A 24,345-nucleotide genomic window follows, 5' to 3' on the forward strand; every position below is an offset into this window, starting at 1 on the left:
CCCGCGTGCCGCAAACTGCAGAGCCCACGCTCTCTGGAGCCCACACGCCACAACTAGAGAGAAGCCCGCGAGCCACAACGAGCGCTGCAGCAAAAGATCCCGCCTGCCGCAGTGAAGACCCAACACAGCCAAATAAATAAATAATTTTTTTTTAATCTAATGGAATTTGACCTGCTAGGTTTTGGACTTGTTTGGGACCCATGACCCCTTTCTCTTCTTTCCATGGTCTCCCTTTTGGAATGGGAATGTCTAGCCTATGCCTGTCCCACCACTGTATTTTAGAGCAGATAACTTGTCTGGGTTCAGCCGGTCCACATTGAAATTTTGCCTCGGGGTGAATCATGTTTTTTAAGTCTCACCCACACTTGATTTAGATGATATTTACGTGAGATTTGGGATTTAGAGTTGATGCTGCAGTGGGTTAAGACTCTTGGGCTGTTGGGATGGGGGTGACTGTGTTTTGTGTGTGGGAAGAACATGAGTTTGGGGGGGTAGAGAAGGCAGGGTGTTATGGGCTGAATTGTGTCCCCTGCAAAGTGTATATTATTGAATCCCTGACTCCAAGAATGTGACTACATTTGGAGATAGAGCCTTTAAAGGTAATTAAGTTAAGAAGAGGCTGATAGGTGGGCCTTAATCCAATCTGACTGGTGTCCCTGTAAAAAGAGGAGATTGGGACATACAGAGACACCAGGGCTGTGTGCTCACAGAGAAAAAAAGAAACGTGAGGACACAGCAAGAACACAACCATCTGTAAGATAAGGAGAGGCCTTTAAAAAATACCAGCCCTGCCAACACCTTGCTCTTGGACATCTAGCCTCCAGAACTGTGAGAAATAAATTTCTGTTGTTAAGCCACCCAGTCTGTGGTATTTTCTTATGGCATCCCATGCAAGCTAATACCTTGTTTTTAAAAGATATTCTTCTGTGGGTATAGAATTCTAGGTTGACTTCCTGTTTTTTTTAATATTTTAAAGATGCTGTTTCATTTTCTTCTGGCTTCCATAGTTTCTATTGAAAAGTCTGCTGTGTTTATGTGTGCTCCACCCCCACCCTCTCATGTTTCTTTTTTCTCTGACTGCTTTCAAGATTTTTTTTTTAACTTTTGTTTTCAACCATTTGAAAACAATGTGCCTATTTGTATTTTACGTTATATTTCCTGTCTGTGCTAAAATCCTTTTTGAGATCTCTGTGTCCCTTGGGCTTATGTTGTGTTGTCTTTCATTAATTTTGGAAGATTCTTGGCCCTTATCTCTTCAGATATGTCTTTCGTCCCTCTCTCTCTTCCCTTTCTATATCTACAATTATGTATTTGTTAGACCATCTGATATTGTTCCACATCTCTTCGATGTCTGGGGGCTTTTGTTTGTTTATTTGGGGGATCTTTTTCATGTTATGTTTGGAGATTCCTATTATCTGTTTGGATAATTCCTATCAATATGTCTTTAAGTTCATTTGCTGTTTTGGTGTCTCATTTTTTATTAAGTGGTAAATATTATATGTAAAAGAAGAGTAGAAACTGAGATTAATAACATTTGTGTCTAGAAATAGGCAATTCCTCTTCTTCTGTCAGACCATTAGCATTTGGGAACTGAGTCAAGTCAGTCATTGAGCTGGGTTTGAGTTACTTTCATCGCGCCACAGGCTTTAAATTTTCCAGTGGTGAAATGTACATTTAGTGCAAAGTCTTGAGTGCTGATTTTTCCTGGATTTCAGTAGCTCCTTCATGCCTACACCACAGGGCTCCCCCTTCACACTCTTGTCCTCTCCCAGTGCAGGCTGCTCTTACCTGTTAATGTTAAGTATAGTTAAAGTCTTCTTTGTGCCCAGCTGCATTTTTCTCTTTTCATCTGCAGTGGCAACCAGTGTCCTAAACTGGTCTGCATTTTTACAGTCCACGTTTTTACCTTTTTAATACACGTATTTGTTTACACGAACACTGTGCAGTATTGTTCAGTGTGATATAAATTTGGAATAAATGACGTCATAGTACCCAGGCTCTCTCTCTGTTCGTTAGTATTTACTGAACCTGAGCCTTCTAGTCACTTGCTATTGGAAGAAAAGATGTTGCCGAAATTTTTCAGATAAATGTAAGTCTCGTACCATTTTAAGTACGGCTCTGGAGCCCTAGAGAAACTTTCTTTGAAAAAGTAGACTGAGGTCGTGTCAAAGTAGAATGCTGTAGTGGTACCAGGTGGCTAGAATGAAGAAAAAGGTTTCATTAGGTTCAGTTTTAGATTTAAACATCTTCTCTGTTGATTCTAGGACAGCCCCATATTTGACCACTGTCTGTTATCTTCCAGAATCACAGCTCATCATTGAAATTCCAGGTCCACGTTTCCCACACCACACACCTTCTACAGAAGGTGTCTTCTTTTCTTTGCCAGGCCCTCTTGCCAGCTCCTGGGCAGGAAACCTTGTTAGTGTTTCCATAAATCTGGCCCTGACACTGGCCTGTATAGTTGGTGGGACCAAAGATTCTGGTGTGTTTGGCAGGCTGGGATCAAGGATTCGGCCCACGTGGCCAGCATTTTTGGCAGGGCCAGGGCTGAGGATTCAGCTGGCATGGTGGCATTTGGAGGCAAGGACCAAGATGATGGCGCAGATGGTTGGGAGACTGGCTACATACAAGAAGACTGAACAAATGAGTAAGTATATTGAAGCTCATGGGAGCAGGCTTGTTACTCCAGGAGGAGGAAGTAACAAATACAGAAGGGTGAAGGCAAGTCCGGTGGCGTTCAGCTGCTGTTGGAGGTGTCCGTGTGGACTCAGGGTTTTTGACAGACAATAGATTTAGCTTTCTCTGTGTGTACATTTGTGTGCTCATCTACATGGATAACATGTGTGTATTTCCTAGTTTTATCTGCTGAAGCACCTAGAAGCAGTGATACACCAGTAACAAGGAGCTCACCTAGCTCCCAGCTCTTGGTTTATAGATGCCTTTTTTCACCAAAAGGAACCAGGGCTCCTTGGAGACATGGCTCAGCCTAGGACTGTGTGTGGCAAAGTACAACATAAATCCAGAGCGTCTTATACCGGAAAGTAATGGAGTGTTCCAGGAGTGGTGGGGGTGTGTCAGAAGGACACGGAGGGGGGACTTTCCTGGTGGCGCAGTGGTTAAGAATCCGCCTGCCAATGCAGGGGACATGGGTTCGAGCGCTGGTCCAGGAAGATCCCACATGCCACAGAGCAACTAAGCCTGTGCACCACAACTACTGAGCCCGCATGCCACAACTACTGAAACCCACGTGCCTAGAGCCCGTGCTCCACAACAAGAGAAGCCACTGCAATGAGAAGCCCCCGCACCGCAACGAAGATTAGCTCCCACTCACCGCAATTAGAGAAAGCCCGCACACAGCAACAAAGACCCAACACAGCCAAATAAATAAATAAATAAATAAATTTTTTTTAAAAAGAAGAAGACGAAGGACATGGGGGGCTCCCAATAGCAAAATCTTCAGGAATTTGAGCAGCAGAATTAATAATAGTAACAAATTACAGCCCACTGAGTAGAACAGGAATCTATGAGTCTGTACTAGTGTAGAGAAATCAGTAAGCAAATACATGGTGGGGCAGGGGCCATGCCCTGTAGTAGAATGCCAGCTAATACATGGAGAAAGAGTGGCGGAGTTAGAGAATCACCACTTGGCAACCATCACAGTAATAACTGATTTGAACTGGAATCATCAATGAACATGAAAACCAGTGGGTGAAAGTTGGTTTAGGAACAGGATATTTGCGTAGTCTAAAAGTGTCTCTTCACACACGCACACAAAAAGTTATTTCAGTCAATTAGCACAAAATCCTTTTAGTTGATTTATGTTGGAAAAACTTGGCAGACACCATCTAAACCCAAATGACTGAAGGTAACGTCACCTGTAGTGGGATAAATGAACGTTATGTCTTAATTCTAGGTGTTAGCCAAATGGCACATATGTTGCTGAAAGTTCCCCCAATTCAGCAAGCACAGAGACGTTAAACGTGAGAGGAAAAAATGAAAAATTGTACTTTTTCAAAACTTGAGTTCATCAGAAGGCTGGGAGGAAGTATTCACAATGTATATATTGAACAAAGGACTTCTATTGAGAGGATATTTTTAAAATCAGAAACAAAAAGACAAAACAACATAATTTTAAAACGGGCAGAAGACTTGAACCAGACAGTTCACAAGAGAAAATACACAAACCAAGCACACGAAAACAGTGCTCACATAAACGAAAGCCACAGTGAGATAGCAGGGCAATTCCAAGAAAATGGCTAAAATTCACCAAATGTGAATTTTACACGTTCACCAAATGTCCACGAGGGTGTGGAGCAGCTGGAGCTCTACGTGCAGTGGGGAGGATGGTCCAAGGCTTTGAAAAGCTGTTAGGCGTTTTCTTGTTAAATTAGATACACACCTGTCCTGTAACCCAACAATCCCACTCTTCCTCATTTACTCAAGAAAAATGAAAACACGTCCACAAAAAGATGTGTACAAAATCGTTCAGAGCAGCTTTATTCGCGAAAGCACCAAACTGGAAGCAACCCAAATGTTCATTAACAGAAGAGGTTTTCTTAAATTATCGTGTATAATGGCGTACTGCTCAGCAAGACAAAGGAACGAACTGCTAATACAAGCAGCTTTATGAATGAATCTCCAAAACACTGTGAAGCAAAAGAAGCCCGATGCAACGGAATATCTGATTAATGTCTGATTCCCTTTGTAAGGCATTTCCAGAGCAGGAAGAACTCATCTGTGGTGATGGAAACTAGAGCACTGGACGCCTGCGGGAATCGACTGAAAGGGGTCCCAGGAATCTCTCTGGGACGATGGAAATGTTCTGTGTTTCGGTTGGTGAGACGGTCATGTGGCTGTATATATTGATCAGAATTCATCAAGTTGTACACTCTGATGTACAGAGATCTGTGCATCTTGCTGTATGTCAATGATAGTTTAATTCAAAACAAAAACAGAAAAGTCACAGCCCATTTCCAGTCTCCTCTCGAACTTTTTTGTTTTTTGTTTTTTTGCGGTATGCGGGCCTCTCGCTGCTGTGGCCTCTCCCGCTGCGGAGCACAGGCTCCGGACGCACAGGCTCAGCGGCCATGGCTCACGGGCCCAGCCGCTCCGCGGCATGTGGGATCTTCCCGGACCGGGGCACGAACCCGCGTCCCCTGCATCGGCAGGCGGACTCTCAACCACTGCGCCACCAGGGAAGCCCTCGAACTTTTTGAAGCAGTTCGACTGATAGGCAGATTCTGCTGAAAAGCTGAAAGTGGAATCTCTCCCTGGAGCACACGTCCTTTTTCCACCACGAATGCCAGCCCCCTGACGGCCGACTACGCTGGAACGAGCCCTCACTGGCCAGCTCGCTCCGCGGGTCACGGCTGTGGACTCCAGCCCCTTTCCCAGCACCCAGTCCAGTTTTGACCTTCAGGGAAGTATCGTTGCACAACTTGGCTCGGACCTCGTCGTCTCCTCGGAGCCCGTCTTCCCTTTGTTTTCTCGATTTTGATCAGTGGCTGCTTGGCTTGTCCCCTCTTCAGGGCGGTGAGTCTGGGATGGTTGACGCCGGGGTGGCACTGGACCCTCACTCCGGGAGCTCGTGGGTCATCAGTCATGACGTGACACTCTTCTCTCGTGAATGCATCTGCACAGATCGTTGTAGCCCCCAAGCGGGCCACGTGGACATGGGAGCTTTTGGGGGCAACGGGGAGAGAAAACAAGAGAGAGAGAAAAGAGAAGAATGGGTTCTTTGTGGGCAGCAAATTCTGTCTTGGTTCCCAGCCTGCATGTTTCTGATCTGGTTTTCTTCTCTTTGCGCTGTTTGCACTGTTTCCTCGGCTCCGACGTTGAACTCTTGTCCAAAAAGACTGAGGGTGGCGGAGCATGAGAGGCTGAGCGAGGCGACCAGCGATCCAGCAGCAAGAGCTCCAGGCCCTGAGGACAGGCGGGGTCTGTGCCTGACTGGGCTTGGGGACGGAGTGTGTGTGTGTGTGTGTGTGTGTGTGTGTGTCTGTCTGTCTGTCTGTCTGTCTCACGTTTATGAGAAAACCCTGTGGGGCAGCCTCACTCTTCCTCTCCCCTCTGCTCTCATGGTCTGGCACTCTCCCCTCCTGACAGCTTCCATTAACCTTTTCATGCAAAGAGCAGAGGATCTTGCCAGCTGGACGTTGAAAATCTGGCAGAGAAGAGATTGTTCTAAAAAGGAAAAAAAAAAAGAGGTAGAAGCGCTGGGAGACCCCACAAGAGAGGACAGGGCCTGGCCAGCTGCTGGCTTGGGCCCTGAGACCCTGAGCCTGCTGCCTGACTTCTGGTAAAATCCCCTAAAACAGGGTTGCGGGGAGGAAGAGGAAGAGAGGATTTGAATGTAGAGGAGGTGAGGACCTCGCTCACACAGTAGAAATGACACAGACACTAATCCTTCTTTGCAAATCGCTCCCGACCTGAGGGCAGCTGAATGGTGGACACAGGAAAGGACACACCTAAACAGGGGCTAACTTAAAGGCCTGGTGCTGAAGGCGCTGTCACCTTGTTTGTGGAGAGACAATACTGCATTAAGAGACTCAGCTAGACCAGAACTGTTTTGATACGAAAGATCCCTCCAGACCATCTCCTCCCTTCACTTATCTCAGAGAAGGGGATTCTGCTGTTTCTCTCTTGTCCACAGTCTCTCCCTCCCCATCCCGATCCTCGTCGCCAGGGCCTCTGCCCCCAGCGGGCCGGGGCTAAATAAAAATGCACGTGAGGGCTTCCCCGGTGTCGCAGTGGTTGAGAGTCCGCCTGCCGATGCAGGGGACACGGGTTCGTGCCCCGGTCCGGGAAGATCCCACATGCCGCGGGGCGGCTGGGCCCGTGAGCCATGGCCGCTGAGCCTGCGCGTCCGGAGCCTGTGCTCCGCAACGGGAGAGGCCACAACAGTAAGAGGCCCGTGTACCGCAAAAAAAAAAAGAACGTGAAACATCTAGTCTGAATTCAGGTCTCCTGTGCCCTCAGCTTGGCAGCAAAGAGGGCAGGAACCTTTGACTTTGTTTCCATTAGCTTGAGCTTGCACTGGGCCCTTTAGAGCTCTGAAATGGGAATATGGAACATTTTTAAATTATGAAGCTCTGTATTTACAGAGCTCTTAGTATCTTTTAGCTGCCCTGTGTTTTTCCTTTGTGTTGAGAGTATTCCCGCGGAAGGAGGAGGTCAGCGCTTGTGATTCCCCGGAGCTGCCACAGGAGCAGCTAGTCACCATCTTGGAGTTTTCATGAGTCTTGACAACTCCAGTCCAGCACACTGACTCACAGAGATAATGCAGGGAAATTTACCCCTGCGAACGTCCAGAAACTGGCCCGGGGCAGGCGCTGCCACCCCGAAGCCCGTGGAGCAGAGAAGCCTTGGAGACGGCAGTTTTCCCATCTAGTCAGAGCTTTGAAATAAATTGTCCTTAGCTTTCCTCAAACCACTATTTAATTCTTTACCAAAGATTTGGTGGGACAGTCTAGAAACAGAAGTCACTTAAACGTCTAGTGGGCAGCGTCCAGCATGGTCCCAGGCACATCTCTGCCCCAGTGCCCCTGCACAGTGCCAGGCTCCATTGTCACGCTGGCCGTGTGTATGTACAGCAGAATTCTTAGGGGAATCCTGTGTGACCTTCAAAACAGGAAAAGGTGTTGGGCCACAGCCCTCTCCCAGTTTACAGACAGTGTTGCTGTTCCCCACTAGACTGCCTGTGCCCCCTGACCTAAAGCGCTGCTTCCCCCAGAGAGGGGGGAAATACTGCCACAGCCTCCCTCCCGGTGTCCCCTCTTCCCAGTGACCCAGTCCCCACTTGCTGCTGTTCTGACTGTTGTCCCTATTACTCGCTGAGCCTCTAAGCGACTCTCCTGCACCTCTTGTAAGAACATCAGGGTGGCTGGATCAGTGAGGTTTTTCTCCCTGAACCCCTTCTAGTGCTAAGTGGGAAAGATGGGACCAGGCCACACTCACTTGCCACTGGGGCAAGTGAAGATGTGTTTCTGATGCAGGAGTTGGGACGCAGAAGGCGTCTTCCAATATATAAAATGTTACAAGTGATGGTTAGGTTTTGTGATGGTTAGGTGACACTGCTCACCAACAATACTGTATTAGTTTGTAAGGCCGCCACAACAAAGTACCACAGACTGGGTAACTTAAACAACAGAAGGTAGAAGGTAGAAGTCCAAGATCAAGGTGTCAGCAGGGTTGGTTTCTCCCGAGGCCTCTCTCCTTGGCTTGCAGACAGCCGCCTTCTTCCTGTGTCCTCACATCTTCCTTCTTCCGTGCAGGTACATCCCTGGCGTCTCTGTATGTGTCCAAGTTTCCTCTTTTTCACAAGGATACCAGTAAGATTGGAGTGGGACCCACCCTAACAGCCTTATCTGAACTTACCCACTTTAAATCACTTCTCCAAATACAGTTGCATTCTAAGGTTTGGGGGTGAGAGCTTCAACATGTGAGTTGGGGGAGGGCACATGACTCAGCCCATAACATTATGGCCAGTAGCCCATGGGGCCTCCTGGGGCCCTAACTACCACTTAAGTAATTGTTTCAGTGTTTCCAACAACCAACTTCCAAGCAAGCTCTGGAAAGGGCCTTCCACATAAATCACAGGGGCCCGCCTATTAAGAGGCAGGGGGTGCTGGAGAGCCTTGCTCACATCCACTAATTACAGAATCCTCCCTCGGGTGGGGGGAGGTGGGGATGTAGGGCCCGCTGGTGATGTCAGTCCAGAGTGCCCTGCGACACAACTTAGAAACTGGACCTTTCTTTAAAAGCTGTGTAATAGACACAAAGGCATAAAGTAGGAAGCAGATGCTTGCTTAGTGAACGAATGATATCAGGAACTTTCTGGAGATAAGATAGTGGCATTCTTCTGCACCGTATAAATGCTATCTTACTGCTTGGTCTACCTCTTTTTTTTTGAAGACCACTTCGGCACAAGAGAAAATGCCCCACCTAGCGTGTGCTCCTGGTGAAAGGGAGCCTGTAATTTTAACACTGAAGATAACAGATCTTGCCGTAAATTGAAGAGATACTCAAGTCACCCTAAAAATCAGGTTTTGACGGACGGGATTTTTCATGGGGTTCTTTTTAAAGATAAATAGTGGTTTTAATGTTATCAAACTAAAAAAGTTTTTTTTTCTAATAGAAACTCTCAGCCAAACTTAAACGCTGAGATCTTACTGCCATCTTAACAGAAAAGCAGGCTGTGGTGGCAGCTTAAGGTAGGGGGTGGGGTGTTTGATGGAGCCCCGCCTGACGGCCACTGGTTCCGTTTATTCCTTGGAATCAAGCATCTCTCCGAGGTTAGTACCTTTTTAAACGCAGGCGTTTCCAGGGCGGGTAGCACGGTGTCTGCCACGTTAGCCTGCCCAGGGCTCCTGAACGGATGATAGGAACGGTGAGTGGCTGGGAAGAGGAGACTTGAGAAGGGAACAGCGCTGCCACGTTAAAAACCAGCTTAGTCTCCGCTGTGACCCGGGCCTGGTGATAAAGCATCATCGTCCTTAGGGTTCGCTGATGTCGGCCTGTCGCACGGCTGAAGTCCACACCAGCCCTCTGCAAGTGTTTGGCCTAAATTTGAGTCCACAGATACTTACTCATAAGATAAGTTTAGCACACGTGGGCGTCAGGATGCACCTCGTGGGAAGGCAGGGAGTCACCGAGAAGACGGGGTATCAGGTTTTCTGGAGCGTCCTGTGATGAGAGCCAGACAAGGAGCCAGGAGCGGAGACCCTTCCGACCCTCCGGCCTCGGGAGCTCAGCTGGTCCCGTGTCGTTCCGTAAGGAGCAGCTGCATTTACTCAGCCTCATCCCCTGCCCCTGGCACTTTGCACGTGAGGGAGCTGAGGCGGGCACGACGGGACTTGCCTGGGAAGATGAAGCCGAGTGGCCAGATGGGGCCTGGACGTTTCTCTCCGTCCCAGACCTGTCCCCACCACATCCCCCTGTAGTCCCCGGGGGAGAAAAACCCCTCCGCCTGTCAGAGGACGCCCCCGAGACAGGCGTGTTCTCGGTGGTCGCGTTAAAGGGCTGCCGGGCGTCGCCGTCGGGCTCGGGCCGCGTGTGTGGAGGGATGGACGCCTGTCTGTCCCAGGCCCCGTTTGCCGACCAAGTACTGGGGCTTTCTTCGGGGAGGAGAGTGAGTAGGAGGTCATTAAAATGCCTGTCCGGAGATTTCTTTAGCCTCTCTCGGGGCTGTGGCTTTGCCAGCCCCGGCCTGCTCCCTGCGCGGTCGGCTCCTGAGCTGTGTCCTGTCTGGTGACACGGGCCGCGGGGTGGCCGGAGAGCCGCACGCAGGGGCCGCCGGGCCGTGTGCCAGGGGCGGTCCGCGCCCCACCCCGTCACCCCCGTCTCCTCTTACCCGCGCAGAGCATCCTTGCTCACTGGGCCGCTGCTGAAGGTTGAGCCCGCCTCCCTCTCCAGCTGCTGCTTCGCGAAGCTCGGGGACCCCCCTCTGCAGGGGCTGGGAGAAGCCTCCCGGGAGTGCTGTGCACTTCCCTTCTCACCACGGCCACTCCCGCCGCGTGGAAACCACGCTGTGGGAGGACGCTCGGGCCCTGCAGCACCGTGGCTTCGCGACTGTGCTCCCCGTGTACTGCGCCTTGAGCATCCGCTGAGCCAGACGGGACTGGACGGTCCCTGGGTCTCTCCTCTCACCCTTCTTCACCGAAGGAAACACGACTGCAGAAGTCCCGAGCTTTAGGGGCCGAGGGAATATTTTTCTTTCCAATCCAGCTTTGCCCAGGAGCTTTCAAATCACATCCTCTTCCCTGTAGCACGCAAAGTGAGTAACCGTCCAGGCCCCACCCCACCAGCCTTCTCCACCTCAGCACAGGTGCCTGTCCTCGCGTTGTGCCCACCCCATCACCGTTCATGGTCCTCCAGACGATGGTCATGTGTACCCAGGGGTCACTCAGAACAGCCCACACGGCCCCAGAGCCTTAGGAGGTAGTGGCACCCCTTCCGTGGCCCTTCTGAACTGCGGGGCCAGGAGCTTGTAAAAGTCATTTTGTCATCTCACCAGGGAGTTGGGAGACACCACCCAGGGAACGTCAGGTTGGCCCTAAAAAGAAAGCAAAAACAAGATCCATGGTTCCCCGAGGGAGCCTTGCCAGTCTCTCCCCGTCACGCTGGCCCTAGAATCGGGTGCCGCGTGCTGGACGTGGAATGTGCACTGAGCACGTCCCCTGCAGTGGAGGCCGCTTCCCTCTGTGGACCTGCTCAGCCACAGTGATTCACAGGCGTGGATTCGCTGTGTGCTGGTTTAGCGCGGAAATCTCAGCTACAGCAGAGCCTTGTTCTTGTCGTCCTGACGGCTTCAGCATTAGGTTTCTTAGTTGTCTGGGTGGTTTGTTTTCTGGTTTTGATCCTCTCCATTTGACACATTTCGTTTCTGAAAGCCAAACCAAACATGCTGGCCTGGCTGGCCTGGCCTGGCCTGGCCGTGTCCGAGACTCTCAGAACCCTGCTGCTGCTCCGATGGTCCCTTTGACAGAGAGGGACATTCTTCCCCGTGTGGATAACTACAGGCTCTTAAAGTGAATGTCTCTACTCACGTCAGTTAACGGGTTTGTAAGAGGCGGTGTGAGGTGTTACCAATGAAAATTCTGCGTGGCAGGAATTCTGCTTCCCCATTTAACCTCCGTACTTTCTCCAGCCTCCAGTGCTGTCCCAGCAAGTCTGGACTGGGGAGTGGTCCGTCTCTGCCTCAGGACGCACTGCATCTAAACGCCCCACCCACGTGGGTACCTGGCTTGCTCCTTTTGGCTTTATTGGGATACGACTGACAGATAAAATTGTAAGATGTTCAAAGTGGACAGTGTGATGATTGCTATACGTATACATTGTGAAAGGATTCCCCTCGTCACGTTAATTAACACATTGACCATCTCACGTTACTTTTACCTTTCTTAAAGTTCCACTTAGCAAATTTCAGTTACACAACACCGTGTTATCAACTGTAGTCACAACTGGTTTGTTGTTTGAACGGGATGATACATCAGATTCCTTTGGTGTTCTGCAAGGTTTTTACACAAGAGAGGATTCCCCATTCTTCTTCCCCCCCCCCCCACCATTCTCTTGATTCTTGAAATTTAATGTATAGGAGGCCAATCAGCCCAATGTAAACCTCCTACTGGGTTTGGGGGGGGGGTGGTCTCTTCCCACTTTTATCTTTTGTAGCCATGTCTTCTGTCTCCTCCTCTGTTCACTCCCTTCCCTAACTCGTTCAGAGAAGGTATAACACCTATATCAAGACAGAACCTTTCTGGAAAGAGAGTAACCTGGGAGGTTGAATATCACAAAGAAGAGCTCAGATTATCTCAGCCAGGGAAGAATACTTCAGGCAGGAACGCATCCAGCATTTTAGAAGTGTCTAGACCTAAGTAGGTTAGAAATTGAGACAGTACGTTAGTGACACCTGCAAGTACAAAACAGAATTATCAGCAAGCAAAAGTTTGTGCTGGTTTATGTACAGATAACTGTCTAAACCTGGACTGTGGCATCACTGTGCCTGGCTCCAGCTCCTGCTGTATCCAGGTGTTGGCAACCTGTGTTTTGGTCCCTAGATCCATTGACCCCAGTTCGCCTGGGTCGCTTGACTCCAGGTTGTTGACTCTCACAAAACCGTGACTGACACTAACCTTCAAAAGATGACAAGCAGCAGTGACATGCCGACTCTAAGAGGTCCGGTGGTTAGCCAGCAAGACCAGCTTTCTTGTAAAACTTGCCTCTGAGGCAGGAGCGATGTCCTCTTTTTCTCTCCGGAGCACTTGTGCGTCTGGAGACAGCAGTTTGGTCCCTGGCCGCTTGCTGGCAGGGCGTGAAGGACGAGCCCCCGGTTTCCTGGGGTGCCCGCTCCATCAGCCTAGCCTGCACCAGGCCCGTCACCTCGCCTCACTTTAGGGTTGGAGAGTTGAACTGCGGGTTCTGTTAGCTCCCTTCTAGGCTTTTGGTTCTCAGTTTTGGAATCGGCCTGCTTTTAGGTCTGGTAGTTCTGCTGTTTGATACTTTGTAGGGCAGGGGTTTCGTGTAGAAACTAAATCGTGTGCTTTGTACTAGTACAGAGTCACGAAGAACCCCTCAGCCTTATTTCCTTCGGGGCTAGGGGGTGGCCAGTACCACACTGCAGGACTTCCAGTGCCGCAGCCGGGAAGCAGAGAAGCTCTTGGTTTGTTTTCGTCTTTGTTTAGTTTTTAACCATTGAAAACTCTAGCTCCCCTAAGGCACATGGCAAGCATTCATTCAGTAACTGTTTAGGGAGCACCCGCTACGTGCCAGGCTTAACGTGCTCTTGGCGTTACTGGGAAGTCATTTATGATTTTCATGCTTTCGGAGGCCTTAGTGCCGGGGCGTTGCTCCTACCTTGCTACCTGTCGTGAGGTGAGGGAAGGAGAGGAGGAAGTTCCTTTACTTCGCCAATTGAATCTTGAGGAGATGGCCATGCAGAGGCCTGTTGCCATCAGTGGAACTGACTGTGGATCCCCTTGGTGGAACGGACTCTGGTTTTTACTGCATCGTTTTGTTCCAGATTCGACATGGAGGAGCAATGGCACCTTGTTTACTTTTGGCCTAAGCAACAACAGTGTTTCCCTCTTTAGGAAGACAAATCCAGACCCTGCCGGGCAGAGGGGTTCATTGCAAGGCAGGGAACGGGGAGGGGAAGGCCCAGCAGCAACTTCACAGCCACCACCGCATCCGGTCGTCTTGCAGAGTCCGGGCAGGGTGGCAGCTGCTTCCGACTCTTAACAGTAGGCAGCTGGGGGCGGGGGGAGACCTTGGGGAGGAAACTGGGAGATTCCAGCTGCAAGCTCGGACTTGAAACACAAGGAAGGGAGGGCCTTGGAGTTTTTCAAGGGCAACTTTCATTTTCCCTGTTACTAAATGCTAGAGGGATTCTGCAGAGCAAAAGTGACCCAATTCCGGTAGAAAAGTCAATGAAATATTTACTGCCTGGGCATGAGATATCCACCGTGCTGTCAGGTCCCTCTGACCATGTAAGTTTTATGTTTTATTCAGCAGATAATTATGGCAAAATACATTGCAATTTATTCTAGCTGTTCGAAAATCCAAACTCGGGGTATTTCGTGTCCTCATATCTCCTGGGTACATGTAGTTAAGCAACCTGCTAACTGGGGCTGGGGACTGTAGCCCGGATCCGGCCAGGACCGGAGGATCACTTTGGCTTCACTGTCACTTCTGGAAGGCTCCAGTCATCATGTCCATTTACAGCTCAGACCTCATGGCCTCTGCATCCTGGGACCTAGCTGTCAAAAACTTCAAGTTGAGATTCTTGTCTGATTAAACCAAACTGAGCATCTGTCGTGTAATTCCCCACCCACCACCATACCAGCTGCAGAAGCGAATTAATCTGTGTCACTACCAAGCACGACTGGATCTGTTCAGTCAGGTTCCTTGTAACCATCCCTCCTTTAAACCCATCCCTCCGTCCTCCTCACTCACCTCACCCGGTGTCTGTGAATAGAACTATTTGCCTTGAAATAAGGCTTTTTCTCTCTTTTAAGCCTTCCCTGTTTCACGGGTTTCTGTCCGCTCTCCCTGGGCCTTGACTCGGCTGTGGAGAGAGGCCGCCCCTGCCCTGAAACCCTGACTTGTGCTGGCGGTGGATGTTCTGGGCAGTTTCAGGTCTGCCAGCCCGTCCTCCGCTGTACCTCTGACCCTCCGTCCCGCCCAGCTGTGTCCGGCTCAGCCTTCCACTGTCAACTCTGCTCTCTGACAGCTGTCCTGACGTGGGAAGCAGGAAGGGAGCTGGAGTGGTCTCTCTCACAGTCAGCCTTTCGTGACGTGTTTTTCTGGAGTGCGGAGGTTGTGAGGTGTCCTCTCTGAAATGCCTTCTTCCCTGGGCAGCAGTGGAGGCTGACATGCTCCCCCCTGCCTTTCTGCCACACACCCTCCCCATGTGTGCTGCTTTGAGCATCCAGATTGGGTTGCTGTTGCATTTGCGATTCTTGCCTGGAGTCCGTCTAGAAATCGTATTACTGCTCTGAGGGCTGGAATAGCTACTAAGAACAGAATGCGTCATCGTAGCATCCGGCAGACGAAGCCAGAAGGTTCCTGCCAGGGGCCACCTCGGCATCCTGTGCTCGTGCCACCTTCTGTCTTTTGAGAACTTTAGCAACGTGGGTGTTAGCACGGATAGCTGAGGTGTCCTGCTACAAGGCCTGCACCATCAGACAGCCTTGATTTGGAGATGCTTCAGATTTATCTTAAAAAGCTCTTGGGAAAGTTATGGATGTTCTCCCCCAGGATTAGCATCTTTTCCTTTAGTTCATTCTCCAGCTGTTTTCCGATTGTCTGCTATGTGCAGGTTGTTCTGCTAGGCAGCCTTGGTACGTAAAAAAGAATGCATCGAGGAGCTTGCTGAAGAGTTGGGGAATTGAACATGTAGCGAACTCTTGAAACAGGAGACAAAATGAATACTTCAGCAGTGTTCACCTCTGAAAAGGGATGTCTCCACAGACAAAAGGGGCGAATGATCTCCACCAGGAAGAATAAGTTAGATGGGGAAGAGGGAGGTGTAGGAGGTAAGATTGTCCACACCCCAGGGTGAGGGAACCTCATCAGAGTGAAAGCAAAGGCAGAGGGTGGCACGGACATACCAGGAGATGAAACTGGAAAAGTAGGATGGGGCCGGAGGGTGGCTGCCATGCCAAAGAGATCGGACTCTGTTGTAGGTAGGAAATCACTTAAGATCTTGGAAGAGGAGTGGACCTAATCCAACCTGTTTTAGAAAGATTACTCCTACAGACCAAGGTTGAAATGACTGTGAAGCTATTGCAATAAGCAAAAGATGCTGAGATATGAGAGCCTGTGTTAGGGCTGTGACCAGGAGATCAGCAAGGAAGAAACTAAACCGAAAGAAACATGGCCTGGAAAGGGCGTTAACAGGAATTTCACAGAAGACGAAAGGGCCAATAAATATATTTTTAAATGTTTTGCCTCTATTTTTGGCTTCACCACAAATTAGTTAAATAAATTATAATACATCCATTAAAAGGATTACAGTGGGGTTCCCTGGTGGCGCAGTGGTTGGGAGTCCGCCTGCCGATGCAGGGGACGCGGGTTCGTGCCCCGGTCCGGGAAGATCCCACATGCCACGGAGCGGCTGGGCCCGTGAGCCATGGCCGCTGAGCCTGCGCGTCCGGAGCCTGTGCTCCGCAACGGGAGAGGCCACAGCAGTGAGAGGTCTGCGTACCACAAAAAAAAAAAAAAAAGGATTACAATGCAGCCCGTTTAAAAATTAGGTTTTAGAAGAAGACTTAATCACATGAAAAACTATTTTTAGTCATTATTAAGTGAAAAGAACAGTTTATTAAACAGTATGAACACTATGCATTGACGTATAAGTGAAACATTCACAGAAAAGTGTTTATCAGGCATTTGAATGTTAGTCTGAAGCTCGGGAGAAAGAAGGGAGCTACAATTATACATACCTTGAAAATGGTTAAATTTGGGTCATATGAGGGTTATTATACTGTTTTGTTTTGTATATGTGTACAGTTCTCTGCTAAATAAAAAAGTCTTACAAAACCCACCTGAAAAGAAATGATTAAGCTGGCAAAGAAAGTAGATTAAATGTGCTGGTTCACTAAAGCACGTAGAGCAGACCCGGCCGGGATCCATGTCCAGTAGGTTAGTTGCTATGATTATTGAACTTCATGGAGCGAGGATGGACAGGGTGACCCAAGGCAACAGAGGACAGTCTCCGTAGGCCTCAGGGAACCCCTGCGTGTCGGGCAGGAAGCAGAAAGGGGAGGAACAGCCGCAGGACAGGGAAGAAACACACAGATGGACTAACAGACAGGTAGAGGAGAGCCAGGAGGCCCGGGAGGGAGAGTCCGGAGCAGGTGTCCCCAGGGCCAAGTGTCCAGGGGGGCTTGTGTTGGACGAAGACCAGCGACCGGCAGTTTGTGCTGTTAGGGGATCCCTGAGGTTCGGTTTGGTTTGGAGTCTTAGGTTTGGAGGTGTGACACCTACACAGCATACTACGTGAGTCATATGTGTACAAGCCTGTGAGTTTACACGCCCGTGGAACGAGCACCGGGCACGAGAGGCAGAGCTGCTTTCCGGCCACAACTGCAGCCTCCCAGAGCAGCCCGCCTGCAGCACCGCAGGCTGGTTTTGCCCGTTTCTAAGCTTTATATGCCCAGAATCACCCAGCCTGAGCTCTGCTGTCCGGCTTCCGCTCAGCACCACGTGGTGCGTGGGTGTGGTTCATCCCTTCTCACCGCTGACGCTCCACTGCGTAAATATCCACAGTTTATCGTTCGGTTGTTGATGGACGTTCGGGTTACTCCCAGGACTGGGCTCGTTCTCTGGATACTCTGTTCTGTTCCCGTGGTCTCTGTGTCTGTTCTTGTACCAGTCGCAAGCTGTGTTAATAACGGGAGCTTTGTGTTGTAGCAAGATTTCTCCACGATCGTTCTCCAGGATCGCTCGGGCTGCTCTGGGCTCTGCATTTCCTCTCACACTCTGAGTCAGCGTGTCAGTTACACACACACACACCTGCCGCGGTTGTGATTTGAATTACGCTGAATCCATGGGTAGTTTGGGCAGAACTAACACTTTTACGATACTGAGTCTTCCAATCTGTCATCACGTCTCCCTCCATTTAAGAGCTGTGTTACTTCTCCAAATAATGTCGTGTGGTTTTCAGCCTAGAAGTCTTAGTTTAGCAGACTTTGGAGAGAGCAGTTTTGGTGAAATGGCAAAAACTAAATTCTGAGATGTTAAGGAGGGAAATGAGAAACAGAGGTAGCAAATGTAGACTGTTCTTTTAGATGTTTGATGGTGAAAGAAAGGAAAATTGGTCTAGCCTGTGAGATGCAGACTCAGAAAGTTTGGGGTGAGAGTGACCTCTGAGGCTGTGGTCGAAGATCGGGGAGCGCAGAGGTTGGAAACAGAGTTGGTTGACGACACAAAGACGTGGGAGGTGGTCAGGGTAGCCTGGAGAAGGAGGAAGAACAGCAGTGTTGCGGGGTCGTTTTGAGGTAGGCTGTGTCAGGCCTGCGTTACCGTAGTAATGAGTCCTCAGGCTCGCGGCTGCTGGCACCGGGAGCCGTCCTGAGCCGTGCCCTTTGCCACTGACTGCAGCAGGCCCACGTGCAGGACGCTGCCCTCCCGGTCATCCTGACCCACATGTCCAAGCCCCTGTTTCTTTTAGCAGAACCTGTATTCTGTTTTCTCTACTGGAGGCACATACTTGTACATCTCTTACTACAAGAGTCCCTTCCTCCAGAGCATCTCAGTTCACTTAAGGTTGAATGGAAAGAGGCCCAAGACACTTGAGGAAGGTTTTGTGTTAGATATTCTATATATGGAGGAAACGGAGATGCTGAGGTATGGAGTTTAATGCTTACGTTACAGAAGGAGCTTGCGGGATTCGTGGGGACAAGTTTGTTTTGAAGTTTAGTGGAAATTAATTTACTTGGAGATGTTTTTAGGGTTGTGGTTGTTTGTCTTTAGATGCAAAGCTTTCAATACACACAGGGAAAATTGCATCTCTGTATCTAGCAAGGAGATTGTGTAAACCTACGTGCTATGTGTAATTATAATGTTTTTAAGAAAGTAAACAAGAAGACAGTGTTTTTCACGGTAGTACTTGCGGTGGTGGAACTGGCCTGCCAGTATTAGAAAGCAGACAGTAGGATATGGAAGGTCTCGTTGGATTACTCAGTCATATTTATATCCACCAAATTTGGATTTGTAGCTTTAACAAGGAAGGGAAGAGGGACAGAGAAGGATATAATTCATTGTGGCTAAGATGTAATAAGCATTTTCATTAAATCCCAAATATCACATGTGTGTGCATTTTGGGAAATTCCTTCCTGGTGTGAAGTCCAAGGGGCCCTTTCTTTGCGGGGGGTGGGGGGGGCGGGGGTGAGGGATGGATAGGCAGACCTGAGGGTGGGAGCAGGGGTGGGGACAGGAATATCTTGAGTGAAATCTGAGAAATTAAGTTTCAGAAGCCGGAATATACCTTTCCCAGTTCATCCATGGGACCTGCCACGTCTGAAACCACGCAGAAGCTTCCGTTTTTACACGCGCTATGCACGCTAATGAAACATTTTAAAATCAGGAGGTACTAATCCATCTCAAGATTTGTTTTCTCACCTGTGCTGTATAATACAGCTGTCCAGAGCTGCTCCTTTGGTTTCTTCACATTGCCTTTCTTTCCTAAGTGGTCTGAAGGTTTAACCACATGTTCCCGACACATTCTGTGCCCCTCGGACTTCAGGGTGACTAAAGCTTTGCATTTCAAAGTCAAAACAAAAATCCTCCTTTAAAAAGTAATTCCAGTTTCACAAGAAAGGCTGATCTTTGAGAGTTCTTTTCAAGACAGGAAATGTTAGCATATAATGGATCAAGTGCCAGTGAAGTCTCTCCCTGCTCAGCCGTGCCCACGTTTAATGCTGCTTCCAGATAAAGTGCAAACCAGCCGTAACCCCTGGAGACAGGAAGGCCTGCGGGATGGAGAGCAGCTCCCACCAATGAAGGAACACTGCCTTCTCTAAACTTTTGATTCTTCTGACCCTCTCTGTGTTTAAACACCTTTTCCCAGGCAGACCATTCATTAGATGTTGGAAAAACCATAGCCTTATGGTCGACCTCTGCTTTTTTCCCCTGGTCTTCTTCCATCACTCCTGGCTCTGCGTCCTCCTCCAGTGCCGTCACCCTTCCCACTTCTGCTTAACCCCTTATGTTTGTGGGTCGTAATCACATTCCCGCTCTCGGTCTCCGCTCCTCCAGGTCTCCTGTTTATTTCCTCTAACCCTGCGTCTTAGCTGTACCTGCCATCGTTCTCTTAACTTACGCCAGTTTGTCTCCGCTGTTCTGGTAAAGAGGTGCTCACCTCACTGAGAGCGTGGAGTGGCCTGGGGGGTCCTGGGGGCAGTGCCTGGGCCTGGCCGGCCTGGGGACACCTGGTGTTGCTTCTGCAGAGACCCAAACCTCGGGGACCAGCCAAGCGCATCTCCTCCTCCGTGCCTGGTCAGCTCTTACTGTTTGTCTGTTTGGAATGACCCTTTTTTCTGTCTTCTAACATCTACTGCCAACTCCCCTTTCTACCCAAGCTGAAGGCTGTAGCGCTCATTCATTCCTCTCTGTGGCCTTTACAGCACTTTGCATGCAGGACTCAGGCAGTGTGCTTTTACAGTGTTTTTGAGGTATCATTCACACATCATACAATCCACCCGTTTACAGCGTACAACGTAATAGGGTTAGTGTGTTCTCAGAATTGTGCGACCATTACCACAATCAGCTTTCTAACATTTTCATCATTCCCTCTGATCACCCCGTCCCACCCCAGCCCTGGGCAACCACTGATCCGCCTTCTAACTCTGGATTTGCCTTGTCTGGACATTTCATAAAAATGGAGTCGCACAGTGTGGTCTTCTGTGACTGTCTTCTTTCAGTCCAGATAATGTGTTCATGGTTCATGTTGTAGCATGTATCAGAACTGCCTTCCTTTTCATGGGCGAATCAATCAATACTTTTTGAATGAATGTTTTTACATTTCTATTTTTTATATAAATCTATTTTATTTATTTATGTATTTATTTTTGGCTGCGCTGGGTCTTCGTTTCTGCGCGCGGGCTGTCTCCAGTTGCGGTGAGCGGGGCCTACTCTTCGTTGTGGTGCGTGGGTTTCTCGTTGCGGTGTCTTCTCTTGTTGCAGAGCACGGGCCGTAGGCGTGTGGGCTCAGTAGTTGTGGCGCGTGGGCTCAGTAGTTGTGGCTCGTGGGCTCTAGAGCGCAGGCTCAGTAGTTGTGGCGCACGGGCTTAGTTGCTCTGCGGCATGTAGGATCTTCCTGGACCGGGGCTCGAACCCGTGTCCCCTGCATTGGCAGGCGGATCCTTAACCACTGTGCCACCAGCGAAGCCCCAGTATAATTTTTAAATTTAGATCTTCAGCCAGTTTTAAATTTATGTTTATGTATGACATGAGTAGGAATCTAACCACAGCTGGGCCCAGTTTTCCTAATACAATTCATTGGTTTCAAATGCATCTTGATCATATTCTAAATCCCACTGATCTAATTGTATCAATACAATGCTCTATCTAGTTAGTGCGCTTTTATACTGTTTTATAATCTGGTAGGGCAAGTCCTGCACCATTTTCCTTCCTTTAAAATGTTTTCTTGGCTCTTTCTATATATTTACACTTGAGAATAAATTGTAGAATCAGTTACCAAGGTTCAAAAAGAGCCTTTGGGATTTGGTTTGGAAATGTATTTAGAGTATATTTTTAGGTGAAAACAAAATCAGCTTATATAGAGTCGATATAATATCATTGCCACTTTGTTTCTAAAATTACATGTATGTATAATAAAGTCTCAAGGAATATATGACTATATATAGAAGTGGTTATCTCCTGATGCTAATATTATAGGTGATTTTGGGGGGGTGCCTTTTTTTTCTAAATTTTCTACAATGCATGTGTAATACTTTTTAAATCAGAAAACTCAAAGCCTTGAAAAACTGTTGTTAACCTAAAATACACTCATTAGGAACTCCATGACTATCAACTTAACAGAACCCAGATTAGAATAAAAAAATATTTCATGGGCAATAGCTACATGACTCGTGAAGATTCCTGGCTCAGAACATAAACCAGAGTTGTCCAGAGAATTCCTGGGAAGGATTAAGGTAAGAAACTGAAGCAGTACAACCTCATACCCTCCTCACTTACTTCAGCTGGTTGAAGAGACCTGAGAGCTGCAGCATTTTCACCGAGCAGTATCTCTGGGTTACGGCCTACGCGGCCGTGTTCACGAGGCCCCTTGCCTCTCTGGTTTTCCCCGTTTCAGAGACTCTTATTCATATGATGCAGCCGGAGCTTGAGGTACACCAAGATGTCGTGTGGTCTGAATCTGGCCCTTGCACGTCCTGGTCTTTTAGCAACGTTTAGCAGAAAGAAGATTGCCAAATCTGTTCCCAGCTCTTTGCTATATTGATGTTTGAAAAAGCAGCCTAGTCATTCTTGGCTCAGAGCATCTAGGTTCTGTCAACAGTGTAATTGAAACTTGGATTCTTTTTGCATTTTAATCTACATGCTCTTTTCTGGGTAATCTTATCTGTTTAATAAAAACAACGGTAACAATAATGACAACAACATCTAACATTTCCCAAGCATTTTCTGTGTGTCTGGCATTGTACTGTACTTTATATGAATATCTCATTTATATATATATATATATATATATATATATATTTTTTTTTTTTTTTTAGTTTTGGCTGCATTGGGTCTTCGTTGCTGCGTGTGGGCTTTCTCTAGTTGCAGCGGGCGGGGGCTACTCTTTGTTGCGGTGTGCGGGCTTCTCACTGCGGTGGCTTCTTTTGTTGCAGAGCACGGGCTCTAGGTGCGTGGGCTTCAGCAATTGTGGCTCACGGGCTCAGTAGTTGTGGCTCACGGGCTTAGTTGCTACGCAGCATGTGGGATCTTCCCGGACCAGGACTCGAACCAGCGCCCCCAGGGAAGCCCCTAAACTCAATTTTTAATTTACTTCCTCTCCTAAAACCTGCTCTGCCTCCTGTATTTTCAGTCTTATTTCTCTGACTCTCTGTTCTCTCTCACATAACCCTGCCTCCTGCCAGTCCTGCCTTTGGAGAATCTCCCACCCACTTGGTCCCCCTCTGTTCCTGGGCCCACCTTAGGTTTAGTCCTGCTTCACTCTACCCGGGCTCGTGACAGTAACCTCCCTCGACATGTCCCTCCTTCCACTCAGGCTGACGTGCTTTATCTTCCCAGAGTCTTCTGAGAAAATGAAGGTGATCGCGTCACTCTGCTGTCTTAAAGGTCTCGGACTTGCTGCTGTTGTTGTCGTCCTTGTTGTTCTAACCAGATGAAATCTGAACCCCACAGCTCTGTGTATGCTGTCTGGCCCCAGTATGGCCCTTCAGCTTCACCTCTGTCGTTCTGCACCCAGCCGCCTACCGGATGCTTCAGCTGCAGGGGAGGCTCGCTCTCCCGAGGTGGCTCTGTGCGTCTGCACTTGCTTTATTGCTCGACTGCCTCTTCTGTCTCTGATCTCCTGGACACACTCCTGTTCGGGAACATCTCGGATTCCTCCAGGGTGAAGCGGACATCCTCCTGTCTCCCCCGAAGCGTGTTCAGGCCTCGGTCATGGCCCTTTCCCTGCTGGGTCATAATCGTCTGTGTACGTGCAGATCCGTTCATCTTTCAGCACCTAGCACATAGTAGGCCCTCGGTACATGCTGGTTCGGCGCCTCGAGAGTGTTTAAAACAATAGGAAATATACTTGTAAGCAAACAGAGGACTAGACGTGTCTCTCTTTGGCTCAGTCAGCAAGGGAGTGGCACGTGGCCGGTGGAGAAGCCTCCCTCAGGCAGGGACCGGGGTGCGAGATGAAGATCCTGCCTGATCACGCGTGTACCCCTCCCTCTCCTGGGCCTGTGAGTGATGGTGTCGCCCAGTGGGAGAATACTCCCGGAGTGCGAGCCCTGGGGTGGGAGCCCAGCTCTGCAGGTCACCCTCTCGGGGCCTTGGACCAGTCACTAACCTTCGTTTTCAGGAAGAGACATTTGATATTTACTTTTACACTTTCCTGATTGTTAATTTTGACACAGGAAGACTTCACATAGAAACTGCCTCTTTTTTGTCATTTCTCTTTTCTTTTTTAGCTTTATTGAGCTAAGATTGACGAAATTGTAATATATTCAAGGTATACACCCTGATGGTGTGATGTACACAGACATCATGAAGGGATTCTCCATCCTTTCGGTCGAGTTATCAACACATACGTCATCTCACGACTTCCTTTTTTTCTGTATGAGAACACTTAAGTCCTGCTCTCTTAGCGGATTTCAAGTCTGCCACACAGTGTTATGGAGTCTAGTCATTGTGTTGTACCTTAGACCTCAGACCTCATTCATCTCATAACTGAAAGTTTGTCTCTTTCACCACCCACTGCCATTTCTCACACCCCCAGCCCCTGGCAGCTACTGTTCTATTCTCTGTGTCTCTGAATTTGATTTGACTTTTTTCCCCCCAGATTCCACATATAAGTGACACCACGCAGTATGTATCTTTCTCTGTCTGGCTTATTTCACTGAGCACAATGCCCTCCAGTTTCATCCACGTTGTTGCAAATGTCATCTCTCTGTTGGTGAACAACAATTCTTAACTCAGTGCCAGTAGGGATGTTTTATTTTTCCTGAATCCGTCTCTCCTTGCAGCTTCAGAACGAGTTAGAGAAGGGTGAGCGGGACAACTCAGAGCTACAGGAGTTTGCCAACGCCGTCCTGCAGCAGATAGCAGACCGCTGCCCCGACATCCTGGAGCAGGTGGTCAGCGCCCTGGAAGAATCATCGTGAC

At 48.9% G+C, this 24,345-nt stretch overlaps 1 protein-coding gene across 2 annotated transcripts in view; it reads left to right on the forward strand.

The window, feature by feature from the left end:
• ERC1 (ELKS/RAB6-interacting/CAST family member 1) overlaps nt 1-24,344 on the forward strand; it is a 357,838-nt gene extending 333,494 nt beyond the window's left edge. For both annotated transcript variants that reach the window (XM_065886875.1, XM_065886877.1), the window contains one exon: nt 24,207-24,344. In XM_065886875.1, the coding sequence (XP_065742947.1) occupies nt 24,207-24,344 (138 nt within the window). The remainder of the gene's footprint in view (nt 1-24,206) is intronic.
• Nucleotide 24,345: the final 1 nt, after the last annotated feature.

Source organism: Phocoena phocoena, chromosome 11 (genome assembly GCF_963924675.1).
Source record: "Phocoena phocoena chromosome 11, mPhoPho1.1, whole genome shotgun sequence".
NCBI lineage: Eukaryota > Metazoa > Chordata > Mammalia > Artiodactyla > Phocoenidae > Phocoena > Phocoena phocoena.